The 24,759-nt window shown below is 38.7% G+C and overlaps 1 protein-coding gene across 3 annotated transcripts in view; it reads left to right on the forward strand.

The window, feature by feature from the left end:
• sf3b1 (splicing factor 3b, subunit 1) overlaps positions 1–23,766 on the forward strand; it is a 75,521-nt gene extending 51,755 nt beyond the window's left edge. For all 3 annotated transcript variants that reach the window (XM_069934560.1, XM_069934561.1, XM_069934562.1), the window contains 19 exons: positions 1,057–1,354; positions 3,493–3,708; positions 4,375–4,496; positions 6,649–6,846; positions 7,491–7,592; positions 7,677–7,856; positions 10,418–10,504; positions 10,641–10,911; positions 11,136–11,281; positions 11,732–11,878; positions 13,395–13,520; positions 17,389–17,610; positions 17,845–18,027; positions 18,125–18,236; positions 18,340–18,460; positions 18,836–18,967; positions 19,294–19,566; positions 20,617–20,833; positions 22,289–23,766. In XM_069934560.1, the coding sequence (XP_069790661.1) occupies positions 1,057–1,354; positions 3,493–3,708; positions 4,375–4,496; positions 6,649–6,846; positions 7,491–7,592; positions 7,677–7,856; positions 10,418–10,504; positions 10,641–10,911; positions 11,136–11,281; positions 11,732–11,878; positions 13,395–13,520; positions 17,389–17,610; positions 17,845–18,027; positions 18,125–18,236; positions 18,340–18,460; positions 18,836–18,967; positions 19,294–19,566; positions 20,617–20,833; positions 22,289–22,447 (3,312 nt within the window). In that variant the 3' untranslated portion in view covers positions 22,448–23,766. The remainder of the gene's footprint in view (positions 1–1,056; positions 1,355–3,492; positions 3,709–4,374; positions 4,497–6,648; positions 6,847–7,490; positions 7,593–7,676; positions 7,857–10,417; positions 10,505–10,640; positions 10,912–11,135; positions 11,282–11,731; positions 11,879–13,394; positions 13,521–17,388; positions 17,611–17,844; positions 18,028–18,124; positions 18,237–18,339; positions 18,461–18,835; positions 18,968–19,293; positions 19,567–20,616; positions 20,834–22,288) is intronic.
• The last annotated feature ends 993 nt before the right edge of the window (positions 23,767–24,759 follow it).

Below are 24,759 nucleotides of genomic sequence, written 5' to 3' on the forward strand. Positions count from 1 at the left end.
AGGATCGACAATGAGATAGACAACAGACTCGCCAAGGCAAATAGCGCCTTTGGAAGACTACACAAAAGAGTCTGGAAAAACAACCAACTGAAAAACCTCACAAAGATAAGCGTATACAGAGCTGTTGTCATACCCACACTCCTGTTCGGCTCCGAATCATGGGTCCTCTACCGGCATCACCTACGGCTCCTAGAACGCTTCCACCAGCGTTGTCTCCGCTCCATCCTCAACATCCATTGGAGCGCTTACACCCCTAACGTCGAAGTACTCGAGATGGCAGAGGTCGACAGCATCGAGTCCACGCTGCTGAAGATCCAGCTGCGCTGGATGGGTCACGTCTCCAGAATGGAGGACCATCGCCTTCCCAAGATCGTGTTATATGGCGAGCTCTCCACTGGCCACCGTGACAGAGGTGCACCAAAGGAAAGGTACAAGGACTGCCTAAAGAAATCTCTTGGTGCCTGCCACATTGACCACCGCCAGTGGGCTGATAACGCCTCAAACCGTGCATCTTGGCGCCTCACAGTTTGGCGGGCAGCAACCTCCTTTGAAGAAGACCGCAGAGCCCACCTCACTGACAAAAGGCAAATGAGGAAAAACCCAACACCCAACCCCAACCAACCAATTTTCCCTTGCAACCGCTGCAATCGTGTCTGCCTGTCCCGCATTGGACTTGTCAGCCACAAACGAGCCTGCAGCTGACGTGGACTTTTTACCCCCTCCATAAATCTTCGTCCGCGAAGCCAAGCCAAAGAAAGAACATTTAACAACATAATGGAAAGGGTTTTTTTTTACGTGACCTATGCCATTTCATTTATTGGTAGTCATTGCATTGCTAAATCATGTTATTTTGAGTTGTTTGAGTCCATCTATCCTTCAGTTTTCAGGATCCTCTTTGGTACAAAATTTTGAATTTTTTTCTTTCAATCCAGTGAATTGATTGATATGCTGATTTCTAAAATATGATAACCTGAGCATTTGTGTAGATTCTATATTTGAAAATTTAACAATGGTGAATTAGTTTTCATTAACAAATTAACTTTGTTATTTTGGTAGACTCCAGGGCATACACCTGGGCATACACCAGGCCATACACCTGGACATACTCCTGGTCACACACCTGGAAACACTCCTTCTCAGAGTCGCTGGGATGAAACCCCTGGTCGATCAAAGGGTAGTGAGACTCCTGGTGCAACCCCAAGCTCAAGAATGTGGGAACCCACTCCTAGTCACACACCAGCAGGGGCTGCTACACCTGGACGAGACACACCTGGGCATGCTACACCAGGTCATGGAGGTGCAACTTCCAGTGTACGCAAAAACAGATGGGATGAAACTCCAAAAACAGATAGAGGTGTGATTGTCTTTCTGTTTGGAAATTGCCTACCTCTGTAGTAATTATTTAAAAAAAATAATCAAGGAATTTTGTGGAATATTTTTGAGCAGATTAAAATATTAAGTCATAAATCACTTTTAACGATGAAGACTTTTATTTGATAAGCTTCTAGAATTGAAAGTGGTGGATATTTGCTCATTGGATGAACTGTCAAAAGATCAAAACAGCTTTTCAACAAAATTAATTAAATTGCTGCAATTAGACTGATGGTTCTTTTGAAAGTATTTTTAACATGAGGATTTCTGACAAATCAGAACCATGTCTTTAAAGACTGGGGGTCAGAGTCCAATGATGGGTCATGATTCAAAACATTTATCTCCTTCCAGCTGCCTTACATGAGCAATTCCAGCACTTTCTGATTTTGCATATAATAGAAGAAAGTGGTAATTTAAAAATGACATTTATTGTAATGGTGGTATATGAAAACTAATGTGAACAAGATCTGAACCAACACCATAATTTTGGTGTTTTACAAGAGCTTTATAAATTTTATTCAGTGACATTTGGCTGTCATTTCCAAGTTAGAGATCCAGATTGTCCATCATTTTGATAATGGTTCATTGGTCACAAAATTACTTCGAACTGAGAGAGTGGTTCTTCTCCAATCAGACTAACAGGTGATATCTAATATTCACACAGCTGTGTAAAGTGGAACATTTATACAATATAGGATTATAATGAAAAGGAAGATCAGTTAGTCCCAAGCAGGTGCAACATGATGGTATTGTTATGGGGTTCATTTGGGAGCCTCAAGGCTGCATGCTGCTTTTTTCTGTTGTTGTATGCTTTCAACCTTCTTCCTAATGGGATGGAAAAGAGTGTGTGCCCAGAGTGATGGGTCCGTTAGTATATTTGCTGCCTTTTCAAGGCAGTGAGGTATGAAGTTAGTCGATGGGTGGAAGAGTGCATCATGTTCTGAGCTGCATTCACTTCCTTTTGTAGGTGTTGTCTTGGGCAGAGTAGTGCCCACTCATCAGATATATCTGATTAGTGTGCTTTTGATGCTGCACTTACAGAAATTGATAGGGACAAGGGGAGATGCTGAATCTCCAGTCTTCTGAGAAAGTCGAGGTATTGGTATGATTTATTGACCATCGCATAAGCATGCTTGTCCCATCTCCGATCACTGGAGATAATATTCTTAAATATTTGAAGCTATTGGCTCTTTTCAGTGCCATTTATGTGGACAGACATATGGACTCTGTCCCCTCCTGAAGTTGAGGATTATTTCCTATTGATGTTGGGTAAGAAATTGTTAACTTGACACCATGCCATTAGACTGTCTCTCTTTCTTGTATTCTGTCTCAACGTTACTTGATATCCAGCCAGTGATAAGTGTTTGCATCAGATTTGAAGATGGAGTTGGAATGGTATTGAACTGTACAGTTGTAGGTGTAGAGGGAGAGGAGGGGACTGAGTATACATCCTTGAGAAGCACCAATGTTGAGTATGGAGATGTAGTTACCCATCATCACTGTTTGCTTCTTGTTAGGCAGGACGTCCAATTGCAGAGGAGAGTGCTGAGGTCAAGATCCCGGTTTAAGAATTAGTTTGCCCGGGACTATGATATTGAAGGCAGAGCTGTAGTGAATGAACAGTCATCTAATACAGGTGTCCTTGGCATCCAGGTGTTGCAGGACTGAGAGGAAGTTGGGAAGGTGGAACTGTTGGCTGGTGGGAAAATTGTTGTGGGTCGAGGCTGGCTTGTCGGTTTGAGTTGATGTGAGCCGTTACCAGCCTTTGAAAGCACCATGATGGTGGATGTCAAAGTCACAAGTTGGTAGACATTTGGCCTATTATGTTTTTTTTCTGTGCTGGTATAATGGTGGCCTTCTTGAAGCAGGTGTGAACTTTGGCATTTATTAATGCATGTGCCAATTGATCTGCGCAGGCTCACAGGACATAGATTCTAAAAATAAATGTATAATGTTGCACCACCCAAAGTTACAGATGGAGGAGCAGAATAATGTTGGACATGTTAAAATATTGGCAATAGGATAAGGGCATTTACAGAGATTATTGTGGTGATCAGTTGTTTATATTTTTTCCTGATTTAGTGTTAATCTTGGATTTTTGTTCACTGTCTTTTGTTTTAGAAACACCTGGACATGGCAGTGGATGGGCTGAGACACCACGCACAGATCGTGGAGGTGACTCCATAGGTGAAACTCCAACCCCTGGCGCAAGCAAAAGAAAATCTCGTTGGGATGAAACACCAGCTAGTCAGATGGGTGGCAGTACTCCATTGCTTACCCCCAGTGGAATCACTCCAAAAGGCACACCAGCAATGGCTATGGCAACACCAACACCTGGTATGTAGCTTTGATTATGAAGCATAAACAATGTTTACTGAGCTTGTGTCTGCTCTTTCACTATAAATGCTGTATTTTACATTTGAGTACACATTTAAAGTTTAATAGTGAGTAGAAGACGATCAGTATCTTAACATATGACTTGTTTTTATTGCTGACTATGGACTGTAAAGGGGAAGGAGTCAACTTTATTGAAGTTGGAGTTGTCCTCATCCTTGGTAAAATGTACACTTCAATACCAAAAGCAAGATACTTCAGTGGAAATTAGTAACCTGAAATGTTAATTATGTTTCTCTGTCTACATCTGATCTTTTGGGTACTTCCAACATTTTGTTTTTATTGAACACTTTTGATTTCCAGTTGAAGATGTTTTCTGTGCTGGAGATGTTGACTTAATTCTGGCTTTTTTTTAATCAATAATGTTTATGGAACAAATTAAACTATCAAAGCCAGTTAATACAACTTAAAATTTTCAGCAAAGAGCATTATGCTTCATAATCCTTTCCCTCATGCTGATATTTAATTATTCTGTTAATTTCCAACTAAACAAATAACCAATTCATTGATAATATAAATAATTTGAAAAATTGTGAGACAGAATTCTTCAAGAAGTTTGGAATGGTTGAAAATTCCAGAGAAAATGTATATCAATAAATAATTTTGTAGGTCACTTGATGAGTATGACACCTGAGCAACTACAGGCTTGGCGTTGGGAACGTGAAATTGATGAAAGGAATCGTCCACTCACAGATGAAGAACTGGATGCAATGTTTCCTGAAGGCTACAAGGTAATGTGCTCCACATTTGCTCCCAGGATAAGGCATTCCATTCCATGTCATCTGAGATGTTCTCCTTTAGAAAACATACCTCTTACTGTTAGTAATTCCTTTCTCACCTGTATATCTATTTCTTGCACATCTGCCCTGGTCCCTTCTATTAACCTGTTTCCCCCCCCCCCCCCCCCAAGCCCAACAAGACAGGATTCCTTTCATCGTCATCAACTAGCCTCTTCATCCAACATGTTATTCTCTGGAATTCCTGCCAACTACTACAACATCATCTCACCACCAGACACCTCTTCCTCTTGACCTTCAACTTTGCATAGGGATTGCATTTCTGCAACTCCCTGATTCACTCATCACTTTCTGTCAGTCACACTCCTGATTCTTAACACTGAGACTGAAAATTGTACTACAGTGGCACCTCTACCTCCTCCATCACCACCATTCAGGGCCCCAAACAGCCCTTCAAGTGATGCAACATGTCATATGTGAATCTGTTCGGCCCATTTACTGCATCCAGTGCTCCCAGTGCAGTCTCCACTAAATGGAAAAGACGAGACTGATTGAAGGGTTGCTTCATTCAGTGCCTTCGCTCCTCTGTCTGCTATAACATCAAGGGCTTCCCAGTAGCCAGTCACTTCAATTCCGCATTCCATTTGCCACGCTGATATATCTGCCCTTGGCCTCATGTTGCCAAGTTGAGAATACGTAAATTGGAGCAAAAATGCTTTGAATTCTGTCTCAGCAGTCTCCAACCAGACTGCATCAATATCAACTTCTCCAATTTCTGGTAACCCTTCTCCCCCCAGATCTCTTGTTTTTCTTCATCCCTCTCGCTTTCTTTTTCTTGCTCCCCTTCTATCTTTCTCAGCGTCTTCTTCATCCCTCTACCCAGTAAGCTTTTCACTGCTTAATTCCTTTCTTATCTCTTCTTTCCCCACCCCCCTCCTGTATCCACCTGTCACCTGTCCCTCCCCTCTGCTTCTTCTGCTCCCACCTTATTTGAGAAAGTGTCTGCCTGATTTTTTGGGATACCTGAAAAAGAGCTCAAGCCCTAAACATCAACTTTCTCTCTTGCTTTTCTTGGATGTTGCATAACTTAAGTTTTCACAGCACTTTTGTATTTTGGACCTGACAAGTTTAGTGTTTCTAGCTCTCAATCTATCCAGTGCGACCGGAGTATTTACAGCATCCATTTATATTTTTGATTTTCAGAATCTGCACTTTTTAATTATTGGTTATTATAGTCTGGTTTAATCAAGCAGCTAATCCTTAAACATTGGTCATAATAAGTGGTTTATTTTTCTGATTTGTAGAGATCGATGCGACAAGGTCAGGAATGCTGGCTCGGGCATTGTTGTAACTTATCAATGAATGATGCAGCAGACATGAAACACCATTTTCTCGCACTCTATCAGTGCACCAGATGATATTAATTTCTATCTGGGCATTGTTTAAAAATGATTAATTGGTAACCACGTGAGTATAAGATAGGGCGGCACTTTCAAATGAAACCATTACAATATTCAAATTCCTATTTGGAAAACGTGTCTAGATTTGGAAGAAGTCCTTAGCTAGTCATAGTGGTAAGAGCTTAACCTCCGGTAAAGCTGTCTCAGAAGTGGTCTATCATCAAGATGGCAAATTAAGATAATATCATATTGAGAAAGACGTTTTGTGGCGGCACGCCATTAGGCAGGCGAACCAGCCCTGCATGTGACGTACGCGGCGGGGCCGGCGGCCAAAATGGTCCATTGGGGGTTTCTTCCTGACCTTGGCACCAGGCTTAGAAGCCAGTGTGACGCCCTGACGGCGTCCGGGCCCATGGCGCGGTTCTCAGCCAGGTCCGGGCTGGGAGTACAAGAACAGCCAGGCAGACCTCAATAAATCCGTTTTGCTCACTGAACTCAACCCGTTTGGTTGTGGAGTTATTCAGTAAGCAGGGTAGCCGTCACTACAATTTAATAAATATCCACCGAAAGGCAGATGAGTTTGGATATTATTTCAAGTTTTAAAATTGAAATGTTCACCAGAGATGCCATTAAATAGGGCAATAATTGTACACAGAAGATGGTGCTTAATGGTAAGGAAATATTATCTTCTGAATTCTTAATAGAAATAGATGGAAGATTAATAGTTTGTTTTTAAATGCTTTCAGGTCCTTCCACCTCCTGCTGGTTATGTTCCAATCAGAACACCTGCACGTAAACTGACTGCAACACCAACACCACTTGGAGGTTTGACTGGTTTCCATATGCAATCTGAGGAACGCTCTGCAAAGAATATGAACGATCAGCCCTCTGGTAATCTTCCATTCCTGAAACCTGATGACATCCAGTACTTTGACAAATTATTGGTGAGTGTAGTTAATGCCTGGTAATATTTAAGTTTCTACGTGGAACATGAATAAGATAGAGATTATGGTCAGATTAACTGTATCAGCAAGTGTGCAGGCTGCATCATTAAGTTTCTAATTTGGAAGTAAAATGATTTCTTCCCATGTATGTTTGTCATTGTCTCTATGTGCTGATTCACTAACTGAAGGTTTACACTCGGAGAAATTAAAACTTTGAAAACTTGAAAGCTTGTGCTTTCACATCCTAGAATACAGTAGCATTCATGTTGAAACTCTTGATCTCGAAACAGATTTGCACATTTTTGTGGTGTTTGTCATATGCAGAACACTAAATCTAAAATATTGGTCACTGTGTAGGATGTTTTGGAGATTGTGAATGGGACTTTTTTTTTAAAAAGTGGAATGAGGTGGAAAGAGCGAGAATGAAGCCAAGCATGCAATTGGAACAACAAAAAGTAAAGAATTTCATTTGGAGATTAGAGAAAATAATGAAGAAACTGGGAGTCACTTCAATTACTTTAAAACGTTAATCACAGGTTTGATAGTGTCCAGTACAGATTAAATTTTATGTTTGAGTACAAAGGAAGTTTTGAGCATTCAAGGTGTTGCACTAACAGGCATATTTTCTTATTTGTGCTTCCCAGGTTGAGGTGGATGAATCTACCCTGAGCCCAGAAGAACAAAAGGAAAGAAAGATAATGAAGTTGCTTTTGAAGATAAAGAATGGTACTCCTCCAATGAGGAAGGTATGCACAATATTTTTCTGAGTGTAAAAATTAGTGGTGTCATTCTTGAAAATATTTGACTTTATTTTCTGGTTCCACTTCAAGGCTGCTCTTCGTCAAATAACTGATAAAGCCAGAGAATTTGGAGCTGGTCCCCTCTTCAATCAAATTCTCCCATTGCTGATGTCTCCTACTCTTGAAGACCAGGAGCGCCACTTGCTGGTTAAAGTTATTGACCGAATCCTGTACAAATTGGATGATTTAGTTCGACCTTATGTACACAAGGTATGTCTGCGTTTGTTGGGTGAGATTTTACACACTACATTTTTTTTTGCCCCTTCCCAGTTCCCAATGACAACCTTGTGAGGGTGCTTTCTGGATTGTTACCCAGCAGTGTGAACAGGTGTTGATCGGCAGCGATAATATTTTCATGAATTTATTTCTCTTTCTTAGTGGCAGCTAGGCTGCCAGGTACTATTAATATAAACTTAATATATCCTATGAAGTTTTGTCATATCCTGTTACTTCTGGACATTGGACCATAGGGCACTAAACCAACATATAAACATGTTTTAGCTTGAACCCAGCAAGTCAGGTAGCATCCATGGAAAGACATAGATGTTTAGGGCCAGAACCCTTCATTGGGAATAGCAAGAAACAGGTGAAAGCCCAAATAAAAGGAGGGGGGGGGATTTTTGTTGGCAGGTGATGAGTGAATACAGATGGAAGGGGAAGTAAGGGGAAAAATAAGCTGGTGATGGAAGGAAGAATAAGAGGGTTGAGAAAAGTATACTCTGGAGGAAAGAAAGGAAGGTGCTAGGAAGCTGGGAAAGGAGGTTTGGGTGGTAGGGAAGTAGTGAGGCTGGGGAGGGGAATGAAAAGGAGGAACGGGGAGACAAGAGAAAATGAGAGGGAAGGAAATTTAGAAAATGTGTCAAGGCATTACTGGAAATTGAAGATCATTATTGATGGCATCCTGACTTAATTCTCCCCTTTGCACTTTCACTCTCCTTTTCCTCTCCCAAAGCTTTGTTCCACCTGGTGGTCTCTCTATACCACCATTGTCACTTTATCAGTTTATATCAGTGACATCTTTTGTCTTCTCATGACCCACTCCATCTGACTCCTCTTTCTCTAAATACCCCCAAGTCCAAGAATTTTGTTTCAAAGCATCGATCGTTCTTTTTGTCCCATGATGCTGCTTAAACTGCTGAGTTCCTTCAGCCATGTTTATTTAGCTTCACATTCCAGTATCTACAGTCTCTTGTGTGATTTTAGATAATGATATTTTGTGTACAAGTACACAATCCTTTATCTGAAATCCGGAAAGCTCCAAAATCCAGCATGTGGGATGAGAGATGGCAGCACGAGTCAGGCGGGCGAGAGACCGGGAGTGCGAGTCGGTGGAGGGGAGGGGGGGGATGGATACGGCAGCACAATTCAGGGGTGGGTTTAAATCTGGCTTTCCAAAATCTGGAAAAATCCAAAATTCGGAACACACTGTCCCCCAAGGGTTCTGGATAAAGGATTGTGTACCTGTAATAAATTGAACCACTTGGACCAATAAGATCATCTTTGATGCCTGTTTTTAATTTGTAGAATTGAGTCTGATAGCTTTTAGCTTCACGTGCTCATGGTAGGAAATGGGAAAATAAGTAACATCCAAAAAGTGGTTATGCAATGGTTTTTGAGAGGAAAAAGGATTTTATAGGCATCTTTTGTGTTTGAATGAGTCATTCTAGTTACTGTATTTGATGGCATATCAGAAGCCCCCCCCCACCTCCTCCCACCATTTCAGCTGGGAATATTAAGAATTTTTTAGTATAGTTACAGGTAAGCATTTAATGTTATTGAAAGATGCAGCTACAGTAGAGCAGAAAAAAACCTGACAAAACATGCAACTAGGATAACAGGAAAAATCTTTTTAATAATACTGCTGTAATTTACAAGAGAAAACAAAATCAGCTTGGCTATAACAAAAAACATTTTATAAAAACAAACTTCCGCTGTTGGTCCCCATGCTGGTCCCGCTGCCATGCTCTCTCTCGGCAGCTGGCTGTTGATCCCTGTACTGGTCCCCCCACCCCACTCTCTCCCAGGGTGGAGAGGGGTGCTGGACAGTGGGATCAATGTGGGGACTGATGTTGGGGTAGGGGGCGGATGGAGGGATCAGTGTGGGGACTGGAGGTGGGCTTTTGGTTGGGGGGAGTGTGGCGGTGGGATAAGTGTGGGGACAGACAATGGAACGCTGGGAGAATGCAGGGCAGCGGGGACTGACAGGGCCGCCAGTAGAATCTCTCGACAACCCACCACCAGCCCCACACACTGATGCCTCTGACCCACTTCTTCCCCCCACCCACCCACCCACCATCAACTCCCAACAATAGATGAGTGATGCTAGTGAGCCACTCAGCGAAAATTATCAGAAAATTATCACTGTCGGTGCTTACTCACCTAATTTAAATTATTGGGGGGTGGTGGGGAAGTTCCATTAAATATGGTAATTTGTGAAGATAAGAGTATTGTTAAAGAGGTGGTAGAACAATGGTAAATGTGATTAATTGCTAGTGAAAACAGGTTTGAGTCTAATAGTTTTTGTTTTTGATAGAATTGTAAGATCTGTTTGTCAGTATTAATGTTTTTATTTCCACATTTACACAGCAATCAGAAATGATTTTAAATGGTATTGGGAGATGTACAGTATGTGAATGAAGCTGTAATCCCATTTTATTTCTGTCAATCAAAAGCATTGCTTTTACATTTACTACTATCTGTTGTGATGGTGACAAATATATATTTGTATATGATAGCTTTATTAACAAAATAATTGCATTGTTTTGTTCTAGATTCTTGTGGTTATTGAACCATTGCTGATTGATGAAGATTATTATGCAAGAGTAGAAGGCAGAGAAATTATCTCCAACTTGGCAAAGGTCTGATACAATCTTCAACTTCTTTTCAATCCAAAATAACATTTAAACTAGAAAGTTGGTTTGCCTGTCCATAGTTTTGTAGAGAAATATTTGCCTGAACATTGGATTGACTTTTGTTTGTGATCTGTATAATTAGGCTGCAGGTCTTGCCACCATGATCTCCACTATGCGTCCTGATATTGATAACATGGATGAATATGTGCGAAACACAACAGCTAGAGCCTTTGCTGTTGTTGCTTCTGCTTTGGGTATTCCATCACTGTTGCCTTTCCTCAAAGCTGTGTGTAAGAGCAAGAAATCGTGGCAGGCTCGGCACACAGGAATCAAAATTGTGCAGCAGATTGCCATCCTTATGGGTTGTGCCATCTTGCCTCATTTGAGGAGCTTAGTTGAGATTATCGAACATGGTAAGTATTGAAGTAAATATTTCTCAAGGCTATGTCTATCCCATTTATTAATTGACCAAGTGAGAAATTGTACTTATTTCATATGAAATCATCTGATCCAAATGCACATTGATAGTTTTACATGGTGACTTGAGTTCAGTATATCTGTAGTTGAGTGATGGCATAATTTTATCAAATCAAATACTTTTTCCCCTTCCCCCCCCCCCCCCCCAATCCCTCGATAGGTCTTGTTGATGAGCAGCAGAAGGTACGAACGATCAGTGCTCTGGCTATTGCTGCCTTGGCTGAAGCTGCAACCCCATATGGTATTGAGTCATTTGACTCTGTTCTGAAACCATTGTGGAAAGGTATTCGACAGCACAGGGGCAAAGTAAGCAGAATTTGTAGATTTTTCAGTGGTTTAACTATTGCCAGTGAGCAGATGTTGCTGCATTATAAATATTATTTTGCATAATGACATTACTTATTACCATTAGACATGAACTTATAATGGTCAACTTAGTTAATGATTTTAGAATCTGAAAAACTTTTATAAAAAAAAAATGTTGACAATATGCTAGACATTTCAGATAAAGATTTTACAAAAATTAATAATCAATTTGAAGTTCCTTTTCTGTTCTTCCCACTTGTGTCGTTCTCCAGGACCATGCTTAATTGATCCATCCATTGGGATTTGTTGGCTTGGTCCATATATTCCTTCAGTCTTGGCTTACTGGAGAATCCTCGTCCCAAACAGCATTTTGCTCTTTTTAATTACCGTGTGGTTTTGAATGCTTCAGCCTTGTTTTCCAGCATGTAACATTAATGTGGTCTGTTGTAGGGTTTGGCTGCCTTTTTAAAGGCGATTGGATACCTGATTCCCCTTATGGATGCTGAATATGCAAACTACTATACACGAGAAGTGATGTTGATCCTTATCAGAGAGTTTCAGTCTCCTGATGAAGAAATGAAAAAAATTGTACTCAAGGTAAGTTTGTATCTATTACAGTTGTACTTTACAAAATGTACTTAACAACTTATGAGTACAGTAGAATTTCCATTATCCAGAATTCAATCCACTGGAAACCCAAACAACTGTCAAAAAGACAGAGGAAATAAATAGACGGGTGCAGATAAATAAGATTGGGTGGATGGGAGCAATGAGATTTCACTGGGTACGCGCAGATTTGCCCCTGAACTAGCAGTGCCCCTGCATTCTTTTCACTGTCACCACTTGCGTGGAGGTGAGTCGGGATGTCAGCGCGAGGAAGTTGCGCCGAGGGAACCGCTAGGATGGGGATAGCATATGAGTGGGGGTGGGGGGTGGCAGCAATGTTGAGACTTGGCTGTCAAGATTCAATTTTAGACCCAGCATATAATGACCCGATTTTTGAGGTGACATTTTCAAGTTTCCAGGCCCATCCTACATTGCCGGCATGTATGGTAGGTAGATAATACGCAAGTTTAAAACAGGAGGGGGTTGATAATGATGTGACAGCCCGGTTAGCACAGCGGCTAGCACATAATTTGCAGTGCCAGCAACTGGGATACGAATTTAAATTTTGTAAGTTATGGGAATTACCTGATTGAAGTGAACTTCATGTAATTAAACACTACAATACTGATTTTTTTTCTGATTACATTTTTAATGCAACTGTATTAGTTCAGCATTGGAAGAGTGAGTCTCAGTCAACTAGAAAATTCGCAAATCCAACATCCGCAATCCCCATCGGTACTGGATAATGGGGAACCTACTGTTTATCTAAATATTGTAGTTTAGCTTCTTCACATTTTTGCAACTGGATGTGAGCCTTTATGTCTTGAGCAATATGTATGTATTTTTGCTACGATTTAATTAATGAATGAAACTTGAAAGGTGGGGGTAATGTCAGAAAATAACTGATTTGAAGTACATTAAGAAAATAACTGATTTGAAGTACATAGCCTGGATGAAACAGTCAAGAGAACCAACCTAATGAAATAATGTGCAGCATGGAAAAGAACATTTTCAGGGCTGTGAAGCAAGAGAACAGTGATAGGTTTAATTGGAAAGATTTTTCAAAGGGCTAGTGCATTTAATAAGGTGAAAACCCTCAATGTTCTATTTTCCCTTTTGATTTAATAAGTTTATTCATCAGAAACATTTTGGAATAATTTTAATGTCCTAAAACGATTTGTATGGGGTAACATGGGCTTATCAATACTATAAATCTGAGCCATTATTTCTTTTAAGACAATAATCCGTTTTGGATTGCTGAAATCTAAATATGTTAAAAGCAGTGGCATTATACAATTTATTAGTTTTATTCAAGTTCAGACAATAATCCAAAATGGTCCGAATACAGCTATTCATTTGATGAATGAGTTTTTTTGAAGTAAGTAGACTGTAACCCAAGAACACATATATAACTTCCATTTGTTGAGAATGGAGTTTGTCTAGTTTTTCATTAGTTAAACCCACTTTAATTACAGTAGCTCCTGGTAATTATAACCATTATTTGTAGGTGGTGAAACAATGTTGCGGAACAGATGGTGTGGAAGCCAATTACATCAAAACTGAAATCCTTCCTCCATTCTTCAAACACTTCTGGCAGCATCGTATGGCTTTAGACCGGAGAAACTACAGACAGGTAAAACTCTATTTGGGTGGAAATGTTTGGGTTTCATATATCTAATTTTAAAAACAAATAATGAAGCCAGTCCTGAATAAAGGCAGGAGATAAAAATTATGCTTAAATGATTTCACAATGAAAATTATAACATGCAGAAATGAGGAGGTGTTTTATAGGCACAGATTTCATTTTCATACATACAGTGTACAGATACACCAAAGATTTTGCCTGCTGCAGCCAGACATGTACACAAATTACTACAATATGCCACGAGACATAAAATACAATAGGACAGATATTCACAGAGGAACTATCAATTTAAAATAAGGAATGTGAAAATAAGTAGTAGGTTTTGCAAGCACATGAAAGTCAGTGTGGAGTGAAGGCTCAGGAATAGATGAAAACACAGGCATACAGATAAAATTACTGCTATCATATATTTCAAATAGTTCAAGCAAATTGCATGACGACTATAATTAATTCAAGTATATCAGCTGACAAGTTAGAAATTATTTAGAATTGTCTCAATTAATAGCAGGACATATTCTAGCTGCCTCTCTCCATTGACTTTTGACTTGACCACCACCTGTGACTAGTCGTGGTAGGACTGCAAAGCTGAGCACTGATCTGTTGGTTGTGAGATTGCTGATTCTCTTACCTTTTTGCTGCCTAGAACACATGACTCATTTATAGCTGGCCCCTTCTATTTTAGACTACTTCAAGCTATATTATTGTGAGCAGATGTAAATGTGCGAGTTTTTAATTGCAGTAGGTATGTTTGTTGTGTCCATTACTAGACTGGATTAAAATTCCCATACTAAATAGTACATGTCAGACATTTTAAGTTCCTTTGCCATAAAAGAGCTTTTCCTGTCTGGTCACGGTAGTTGCATTAATTTGATTATCTTTAATCTTTTAATCAAATTAATTTCTTGCTCAGAAAAGATGATTGTATGCTTGTGGTGGGTGAAAATCCCAGTGTCATTTTACCTGGCTTGACTGAGTTTAAAAAAGAATGTGGGGATTTTTAATCACTATTTCCAGCAGCAACAAAGTGGGTAAAACTATCTTCATGACCTTGATGTGATGCACTTATCTGTAAGGCATTCATTTAGCTGGTAGGTCATCATTTTGAGGTGATCACGCATCTATTTGAGCTTGGCTCTTCAGCAACTGAAGTATTACTTTAACACTGCAGTCCTTGTCTTGGGTAAACTTATACCTCTTTGTTCGTTTTAGGATTGGTCACAGTGTTTGAGCTACCGAAAGAAAATAGACACATACACACACAGTTCAGTTTATACAAGTCTTTATTACTAAATCTAAAGCTGAATTCACACTACAATATGCAAGCCCTTCCCAATTATACTTATCAACGCCTGGACTGGTCCCAACTGCCAAAGCAAGGCAACGACTGCATACTTGTAGGTTGTCGGGGTGCCGGTGTAGCAGCTTCTCCACCTCCCTCGACTGGGACGTTAGCTGGACTCTCTGAGAGATGTTGCCACCTCTTGGAGAGTCTCAAACTTCAGCAGTGGGACCATGGCTTATATTACCCAAAAGTTGTTTACTTCAGATCTTATCTCTTTGAACAAATGATTTAATAATCTTCAAGGTCTCCTGACAGTCTGCGACCAACAAAAGAAAACTGCATCTCTGGGCCTCATGGTGGAATTTAGATGTGTCTACTAATTCATATGCATCCCTGGGCCTTATAGTGTAAATTAGATTATGTCTTCTGATTCAACTGCATCTTGGGCCCCATGGTGGAATTTGTGTGTCTACTAATTCATATGCATCCTGGGCCTCATGGTGTAAATTAGATTATGTCTGCTGATTTTAAAAAAAAAACAGGCAGGTTCTCAGCCTTGCAGAAGCAAAAGCTACAGAAGTAAAAAACACAGTTTAAATCTTCCATTACAGTCCTCGGAGTAATTCATCAGTTTTTGATGATACTTTATTATCTGTATTTTATTTTTTATGCAAAAATACCAAAGTAATTTTCCTCATCAGTTATTTGTCTATTGAAAATCAGAAACTTTCATTGTCTTGAATTCAAGATGGCTGACAAGATATTCTCTTGGACCATGAGGGAGGCTAGTGCAGAAATTGCAGGGGCCCTCACAGATATATTTAAAATGACTGTAGCCACAGGTGAAATGGTGGAGGACTGGAGGGTGGCTTGTATTGTTCTGATCTTTTTTTAAAAAAAAGAGGCTCCAAAAATAACTCAGGAAATTATAGGCTTGACATCAGTCATAGGTAAGTTATTGGAAGGTGTTCTAAAAGACCGGATATACAAATATTTGGATAGTTAGGGACTGTTTAGAGATAGTTAACATGGCTTTGTGTGTGGTAGATCTTGTTTAACAAATCTTGTTCTCTTTTGAGGATGTTCCCAGGAAAGTTGATGAAGGAAAGGCTGGAGATGTTGTCTACATGGACTTTAGTAAGGCCTTTGACAAGGAAAAGAAGGTTTAGTTGCTCTGTAGTCATGTTGAGCAAGTAAACTGAATTTGACATGGGCATTATGGGAGAAGCCAGTGAGTGATAGTGGATGATTGCCTTTTGACTGAAGGTAAAATTGTATAAGACATTGGTGAGGTTAAATTGGAGTACTGTGTGCACTTTTGGTCCCCGAACTATAGAAAGGTTAGCAATAAAATTGAAAAGGTGCAGAAATGATTTACAAGGATGTTGCTTGGACTTGAGGAACTGAGTTACGGGGAAAGGTTAAAATGGCTTGGTCTTTGGAGCGTAGACGAATGAGTAAATTTGCAGTAGGCTTTTTCCACTGAGGTGAGATACAAACCAGAGGACATAAGGGTGAAAGGGGAGCTTTTTAGGGAGAAGATGGGGGGGGTGATTCTTTTCACAGATGGTGGTGGGAGTACAGAGCAAGCTGCCAACTGGAATGGTGGCTGTGGACAACATTCTAACAGGGATATGAGGGGATATAGAATGGGTTCAGGCAGTGGGACTTAGCAGAAGAATAGTTCGGCACAGACTAAAACGACTTGTATTCTATGCTGTAATGTTCTATGGTCTCAGATTTCCCCAGTGAATTCTAGGTCTGTAGTTCCTATTGTATAGTTTTTTTCTCCCCCACTTAATTTGTCTACCTCTCTGTAGCATAATCATATTTGCTGTGTTTGCTGGTTTCATTTGGAAATTTTTCAATGAACTTTTGTTGAGAACTTTATCATTAAAAACCTTGAACTGGTTTGGTCTTGCACTGTCCACCCATCAGAAATCTTTGCTCTCTTTCTGATAAGCTCTTATTGTTCTCATTCAACACCAATGTTCACGATGTATTTTAGTGACTCCATAATATTTCCACAATCATTGTATCTTTGTAAAATATATTTAATTTTCTTTGTTTTAATCTATATGGCAGCAATCCTGGAGGTTTGTATATAAAACGTCTCATTATTTATCCATATCCATTTCCATTTTATGATAGAAGCATATTTCTCTTCTCCCACCCCGCACCCCAGACAACTGCATTTTCTAACTTAAATTTGGCACATTCACTTAGAGAACCTCTGTCAAGGAAAGAAAATTACAGAAGGATTGCAATCAAATAGTTTTCTGGAAACTGCATTAGAAATTAATATTTATTGCAATGGAATAATGTCAAATTATTTCTGTTTCAATTAACATATAGAAACTGACCTTGTACTGTTCCATGTCCAGTTGCAGCAGGGCAAATTTTGATGCTTCACCTGACCTTGGGATACTATAATTTTTAGAGATTTGTCAAATCTTTTTAATGTGATTGAAATGATTTTCCAGGAATCACCTCGTCTGCTGAAGATTTCAGACAAGGTAACTGATATAAAGTTTTAAGTGCTCACAATAATATTTTTATTCCTGTTCTTGACAGTTAGTAGATACCACTGTGGAGCTTGCAAACAAGGTTGGAGCTGCAGAAATAATTTCCAGGATAGTTGATGACTTAAAAGATGAAGCTGAGCAATACAGAAAAATGGTGATGGAAACTATTGAAAAGATCATGGGTAACCTGGGAGCTGCAGACATCGATCACAAATTAGAAGAACAGCTTATTGACGGCATTTTGTATGCATTCCAGGAACAGACTACTGAGGTGTGCATTTACATGTGGATTCAACTGCTTCTGCAAGCTAAGTTTTAAGTGATCTTACTGAAAATAGCAATGCAAATAGCTGCTGGCTATTTAATTTCTGCTGCATCTGAGTTATCTGGGGTTTCTTTTTTTTTCTACTTTTAATGCATACATTTTGTTTTTATTAACCCTTTGTAGTCTTTTTGTGTCTTATTCCCTTCCATACATTTACTCTTATTCATTTTTTTTCCGTAGGATTCGGTAATGTTGAATGGTTTTGGTACTGTGGTAAATGCATTGGGCAAACGTGTGAAGCCCTATTTACCTCAGATTTGTGGTACAGTATTATGGCGTCTCAACAATAAATCTGCAAAAGTACGCCAGCAAGCTGCAGATTTAATATCTCGGATTGCAGTCGTCATGAAGACTTGTCAAGAAGTATGTATGTTTTTCAAAACAATATTAGATTTGGCTACTATAATTATGTTTCTAGTCCAAATCAAGTCAACTAATAGACCAGCCTTTTCTTTTGTAGGAAAAATTAATGGGTCACTTGGGTGTTGTACTATACGAATACCTGGGAGAAGAGTATCCTGAGGTTTTGGGTAGTATTTTAGGAGCTCTGAAAGCTATTGTAAATGTTATAGGTATGTATTATCTAAATTCAGAATGTTTATTTTCGATTAACTTGAAGAAATGTTTGAAAAGAATATTACAATAAACTTTTATTTTAATAACTTTAATATGTAGGTATGCATAAAATGACTCCACCCATTAAAGATCTGCTTCCACGGCTTACTCCCATTCTGAAGAACCGGCATGAGAAGGTCCAGGAGAATTGCATTGACCTGGTTGGACGAATCGCAGATCGGTAATTAGACGAGTAAACCATCTGGCCAAATAAACATTATTTTCCTAAGTCGTATTGAGTAATTATGTAAGCAGGCAGCTACATTAGTTTCCATCAGTAATCAATATAAGCAACAAAATTCCTATTGGCCAGAATTCAAGCAACCGGCCAAAAAAAATCATGGAAAATAAATGGGGAGAAAAAATACAGAAGTATAAAATTGGCACACCTTGCTGTTAGTTCTCCATTCATGCAACACACAGTCTTAAGCAACTAGGAAATTACCAATCCTCATAGGTGCCGGAAACCATGAATTTTTAAAAATTGTATATAAAAACAAAATGAACTATTTTGCAGTAATGATTTATTTCTTCTTTCTGAACGTCCTTTATTCAGGGGTGCAGAGTATGTATCTGCTCGTGAATGGATGAGAATTTGCTTTGAACTGTTAGAACTTTTGAAGGCGCATAAAAAAGCCATTAGAAGAGCAACAGTAAACACTTTTGGTTACATTGCAAAAGCTATTGGGTAAGTTGTGAGAGAGTTAATGACAGTATCACTGGCTCACCTGCTGTTACTCGGTTTTGATTTGTCAATGGAAAAGTTCAGTTATGTGATTGGAAAAGCTGTAAAGTTGCATGATACATGACTACAGTTCGTTTGCTAAGAGAGGAAATCCATTCTGTAAAAAAAAACTTAGTTTGTCCCTATTTTGTTAAACAGCTAAATTATATTATAAAAATAATTGTCTTTCTGTATTGCACAGAAATGCAATTGAAATTTCTGAAACTGTTTGACCAGTATTGAAGTTCTTTTTCGGATGTCATGTTTCACTTGTTGATTTTTTCTTTCAGTCCACATGATGTACTGGCCACCCTGTTGAATAACCTGAAAGTTCAGGAACGTCAGAACAGGGTCTGTACTACAGTAGCTATTGCCATTGTGGCAGAAACCTGCTCTCCATTCACAGTGCTTCCTGCTTTAATGAATGAGTATAGAGTTCCTGAGCTAAATGTGCAGAATGGTGTGCTCAAATCGCTCTCGTTCTTGTTTGAGTACATAGGAGAAATGGGAAAGGATTATATTTATGCGGTTACCCCATTGCTTGAAGATGCTTTAATGGACAGGTGAGTTTCATTCTGAATTTGAATGACCAATATTTTAACTGCTAGTGATAATTATGTCTTGAAACACATTTCAAAATTGAGATTTATTTTAATTTGTTTCCAGCAGTGAACACAAAACTTTTTTTTTAAAATTGAATTTAATCTAGTTAAAGATGCACTTCTGAGGCTGACAAATCTGCTGCTCTATTGGTGGCATATTTCCACTTTTGGAAATGGCACTTTTGAATGAGATCCCATGAAAGTGGTTGAAAGAACAAGAGAATGATCTTCGGTATCAGACCCAATATTTCTCTTTCTGTCTGCGTTGATTCCAGATCATATTTATGGGAAATGGATTTGTGTTCTTCTTACTGAAGCTCAATAGTTCAAAAATTACCTTCATATTTGTGAAGCAACCTATGTCTACTGCCCATTGTGAGGAAAGTTGTCAGGGAAAGAATATTTTTCCAAAGAAAGCAACATTTTTTAAATAAGACATGTTTACTTAGGGTTAAAATTAAGCTGCTGGAGGAGCTCAGTTGATAGGCACTTGTAAGTTGGGGGCAGAGGAATTGTCAATGAATTTGGTTTCTCTTTCACCTCCCTTTTCTGCTGAGTTCACTTGTGTGGTAACATTTAAACAGTGGGGGCCCTGCCTGTTCCTTATGGATTTATTTAATTTCCATGGTATCATTCTCCTACAAAAAACCATAGTTTTATTCCGACATCACTGCCTTTTAAGCTATAAAAGACCTTTTTATCTTCGCACTCGAACTTCAACTTGTACACTGCCTGATTGCAGAAGTCTCGGATTCATTTATAGTCTGGTACAGAATCCTTTTCACTTTCCAGAAGGCAATTAGGGCATTTTGCCTGTCTGATGCTAAACTAAATAAAATAAAATATTTGGAAATGGGTACATCTTAGTTGTTTTTAACGACTGACTTAATTTTGAATTGTTTTTACAGAATCTTGACTTTAAAGTATTATTTAAACAATTTTGTTAGAAAATATTTGCATTTTGTTTTGCAATAACTAATTAATGTCTTTTTTTTGTCTTTCCTGCTTCAGAGACCTGGTTCATAGACAAACAGCAAGTGCAGTTGTGCAACACATGTCTCTGGGAGTATATGGATTTGGCTGTGAAGACGCCCTTAATCATTTGCTCAATTATGTATGGCCCAATGTTTTTGAAACATCACCACATGTAATCCAGGCAGTGATGGGAGCATTGGAGGGTCTAAGGGTTGCATTGGGTCCTTGCAGAATGCTACAATATTGTTTACAGGTGATTTTTAAATCATTGTTTCCTGTTCTTTCATATTCTAATAGTGGATTAGATTTGTTTTGGATGCAAAGTATTGTCAGTCCACTGTAGTTCACAGACATCTGGTGAAACACGAAAGGCCACAGATCCTGTGATTGTCGTAAAAATACGAAAATGCTGGAAGAACTCACCAGGTATAACTTGTCCATAGGAGCTAAAGATGAATAACTGACATTTCAAGCATGAGCCCTTCATCTTCACCTCCTATTGATGCAGCAAGTTCTGCTGAGTTCCTCCACCATTTCTGTGTTTTTACATACATCTGGGTAATAACATTTTAACTATTGTAAGTCTTTTTATCTCCACGTTCTAGAAATTGCCTTGCATGTCATCTTCTCCAGTGTTACCAAGAGAGAGTACATGAGTAGCTATGGTAGAAGATTTGTTCCTCCCTCTCTGGAGTAGGGGCTCAGTCTTTTCACAGTAACACTGCTAAAGTTAACAATCTCCTCACTTGTCAGGAGGGTGCAACAGTGACTGCACTTCCTGAGAAGGCTGAGGCAGGCAAGGCCATGGTTCTGTCAACTTGCTACAGGAGCTCTATCAAGAGCGACTTGGCCAGCTGTATCACTGTGTGGTATGGTTGCTGTAGAGCATCAGATTGGTGTCAAGACCATAAAACCAGCAGAGAAGATTACTGGGGTTGCCCTCTTCCCCTCGTCGATGTGATTTTTCAGGATTATTGTTTAAAGAGGGCTTGTAAAATTGTTGAGGACCCCTACCACCCCGCACACAGCATCTTCCAGATACACCTGTCAGGGAAAAAGATACCACTTCTTGCAGGCAGTGAGACTGCAGATGACTGCTTAAAAAAAACTCTCCTTGACTCCACTATTTATGAAGGATATTTATTTCTGTACATTGATACTATGAATCGTTTGTATGTGTATTATGTCTGTATGTGTGTCTTGCAATGTTCTGAATCATAGACCAGAGTACACTGTTTTGTCTGGTTGTACTGGTAGAATTGGATGACAAATAAATTTGAACTCTATCTTGAATTTGGCCTAGTTTCAAAAATATGTTCTGAAATTGCAGTCACAGATGCAAAAGTTGAAGACTTTTGTAAAGCATATTAAATATCAGAATAATTCATTAATTTCCTGGTTTTCAGCGTGATTTGGTGCTTTCCTAGAGCAGAAGGAAGTACACAATTTAGATTGTGCTGTTTTGTCAATCCGATGTTTTAATTTGCCAGTACTTCATACTACATGTTTAAAGTGTATTTATTTAATATTTCAGTCCTTTCATTGAGATTTTCATGAGCATTTAATGAATACAAAAAATCCCATGGCTTACAGCTTTAAACATTTTTTAATTTTAAAAGTAACCATTTAAATGTATTTTGTCAGTATTTAAATCCTTAATTGTTCATGAGGAATATAGTAATGTTTTGTCTTTCTTTCTTTATGAAAGGGCTTATTCCATCCAGCCAGAAAAGTACGGGATGTGTATTGGAAGATCTACAACTCCATCTACATTGGTTCACAGGATGCCCTAATTGCACATTATCCAAGAATCTTCAATGATGAAAAAAATACACATGTCCGCTATGAACTTGACTACATCTTGTAAAGCAAATTATTCTTTGGATTGTCTTTGTCTGCTATTATGCGACTTTATAATTCCCCTTGGTTACCCAATCTTATGCCGTGCTTCAGATGTGACGTGATGACAGTCTGAAATAAAAACAAATATCTTGATGGAACAGATTGTAAAAGTAGTACTTAAATAGGGCTAGTCGTACAATTTTATTTTAAATGGGACTTAAAGGCTGTAAATTTGTCCCATTAACTAGTTGTTAAATAGCTCAATCTTATTGTGGCTGGCAGAATGATGAATATTCAACTCACAATTCTTTTGCATTCGTCTTTATTGAGATTTAGTTTCCATTCCTTGTGTTCACAGATTGTTTCTTAAAAAAATAAACACAGTCGAAGTCCAATTTATATTTCTCAAGTTATTTTTGAGGTGCTTTTAAGAAAGCTGGTTTTCAGACAAAGAACATATTGCCTTCATTAACTTTAAGACAGTTAACTTCCCCAATTAGCTTTATGTGACCAAATGCTCCTTTTCTACTTTTGCTAAAATGTAGTGATTCACTTCACGTGATTTTTTTTTCTCTCTGTAGTTTTTGACATATTTTCAAGGATGACTTTGGGGATTATGACTAGTACAAGAAATGTTTTGGTGCTTAATCAAGGCAGATAAATATCTCTAGATTAAAGTGAGCAATCTGTCATTAAATTGACAAGCTGAATTAATTATACAACTTATTAAAGCCATGCTACAACATGATGCAAAATGCTCATTAACCTCTCGAGAACAATGTATCCTAGTCAAAGTTTTAATAGAAGAATCGTGTCACTGTTAATGTACACATACCATGATTTGTGCATCTGTGGAGCTAAAATATAGCTACTGCAATAGAAAACCCAGAAGGTAATTGGTCTTCAGTCCAATATTTTGAAATTAATTATCTTCACCTGGGGTTTGTTCAATTATGTTAACAGTGACATTAAGAATTGGCTAATTCCTCCCAAGTCTGTGGAGATGGGTTGGTGGCATGTTTTGTTGCCATTAAATTTCTCCAGCTTGCGTTGTAAATACTCTAGATTCTCTAGTGTACTATTTATAAAACCTTCAAAGCTAAAGCTACTACACTATGAACTTTGGGGTTATGAACAGTTTTATCTCCCACTCTGACGTGTTGAATTTTGACAAATTTATTTGAAAACTTGTGAATCTAGACCACATAATAAACACGTCACTCGTTGGTTGTATGGTCAGGTTCGCTTCTCATTTCGTATTCCACAACTTGGAAGGCTTGTACTTCAGTTTAAATAATTTACTTCAGGCATACTTTGGTGTTACAATAAATGTGTTTCTCTGTATGATGCCTCCTGGTGCTTTTTTATTGAATTTGAATAAGTATTGTAGAACTTTGCATTAAAAATGTGAAAATGTTTTTATGAAAAAATATAAATGCAAATAATATTAGCCCATACATACTTTTGCTTCAGTCACGGTTCCTCTAGCTGTAGAAGGGCATATTATTTAGTACTTGTGTATCTTTTAAATTTCCCAAGTTTCTTAACTATCCTGCCCTTTGTTGCTATTTTGTTAACTTAAATAAAATGAATCCATTGAGGTATTTGTGCTTTTGTCCATGCTCTTCTAATTGAAATCAGAATCTTGACAGTCTTTTACCTATTGGGTAGAGATGGTGGATGGTTTTACCACTATCATTTTAATTGATATTTAAGGAAGTAAATGTTGATTTTTAGTTTTGGTTGAGACAGATGAGCAATGCTATTTTTAATGCAAGACAGGTTCTATATTTAAGGAAAGGGTAGGTGCAAATGGACATAAAGGGTATTCAGTTAAATGTTGAAGTTTTAAAGTTCACAGTAGAACTGCAAAACAGGTTAAATGTTGGGGGGATAAAGTGGCCTCGAGGAGGTTGATTGATGAGATACTGGCATGGTAATACTGGCATGGTAATACTGTTGAATGTGAAAGGTAGTTAATTGGAGTCATGGTCATTCTCTGGCATTTTTGTGTTGTATATGTAACTGGCGCTTGGATGATGCTTAAATATTATCTCAGTGTTGCTTATGTATGGATACTTAAGTTGCAAATTTAAATATGCTGCAATATAATATAAACTACCCTTGATACTGTCGATCCTTGCATCTGATGAAATGGTGCAGCCGAGATAGGTAAACTGGTTGACCGTTTTGAGTTTTGTGTGCCCGATGGAGATGTGGGGGGGCTGGTAGTCATGGTGGGGAGCTGGCTGATGGAGGACCTCAGTTTTCTTCAGGCTGACTTCCCTCGCCAAGGCAAATAGCGCCTTTGGAAGACTACACAAGAGTCTGGAAAAA

This window comes from Narcine bancroftii, chromosome 4, assembly GCF_036971445.1.
Source record: "Narcine bancroftii isolate sNarBan1 chromosome 4, sNarBan1.hap1, whole genome shotgun sequence".
Classification (NCBI taxonomy): Eukaryota; Metazoa; Chordata; class Chondrichthyes; order Torpediniformes; family Narcinidae; genus Narcine; species Narcine bancroftii.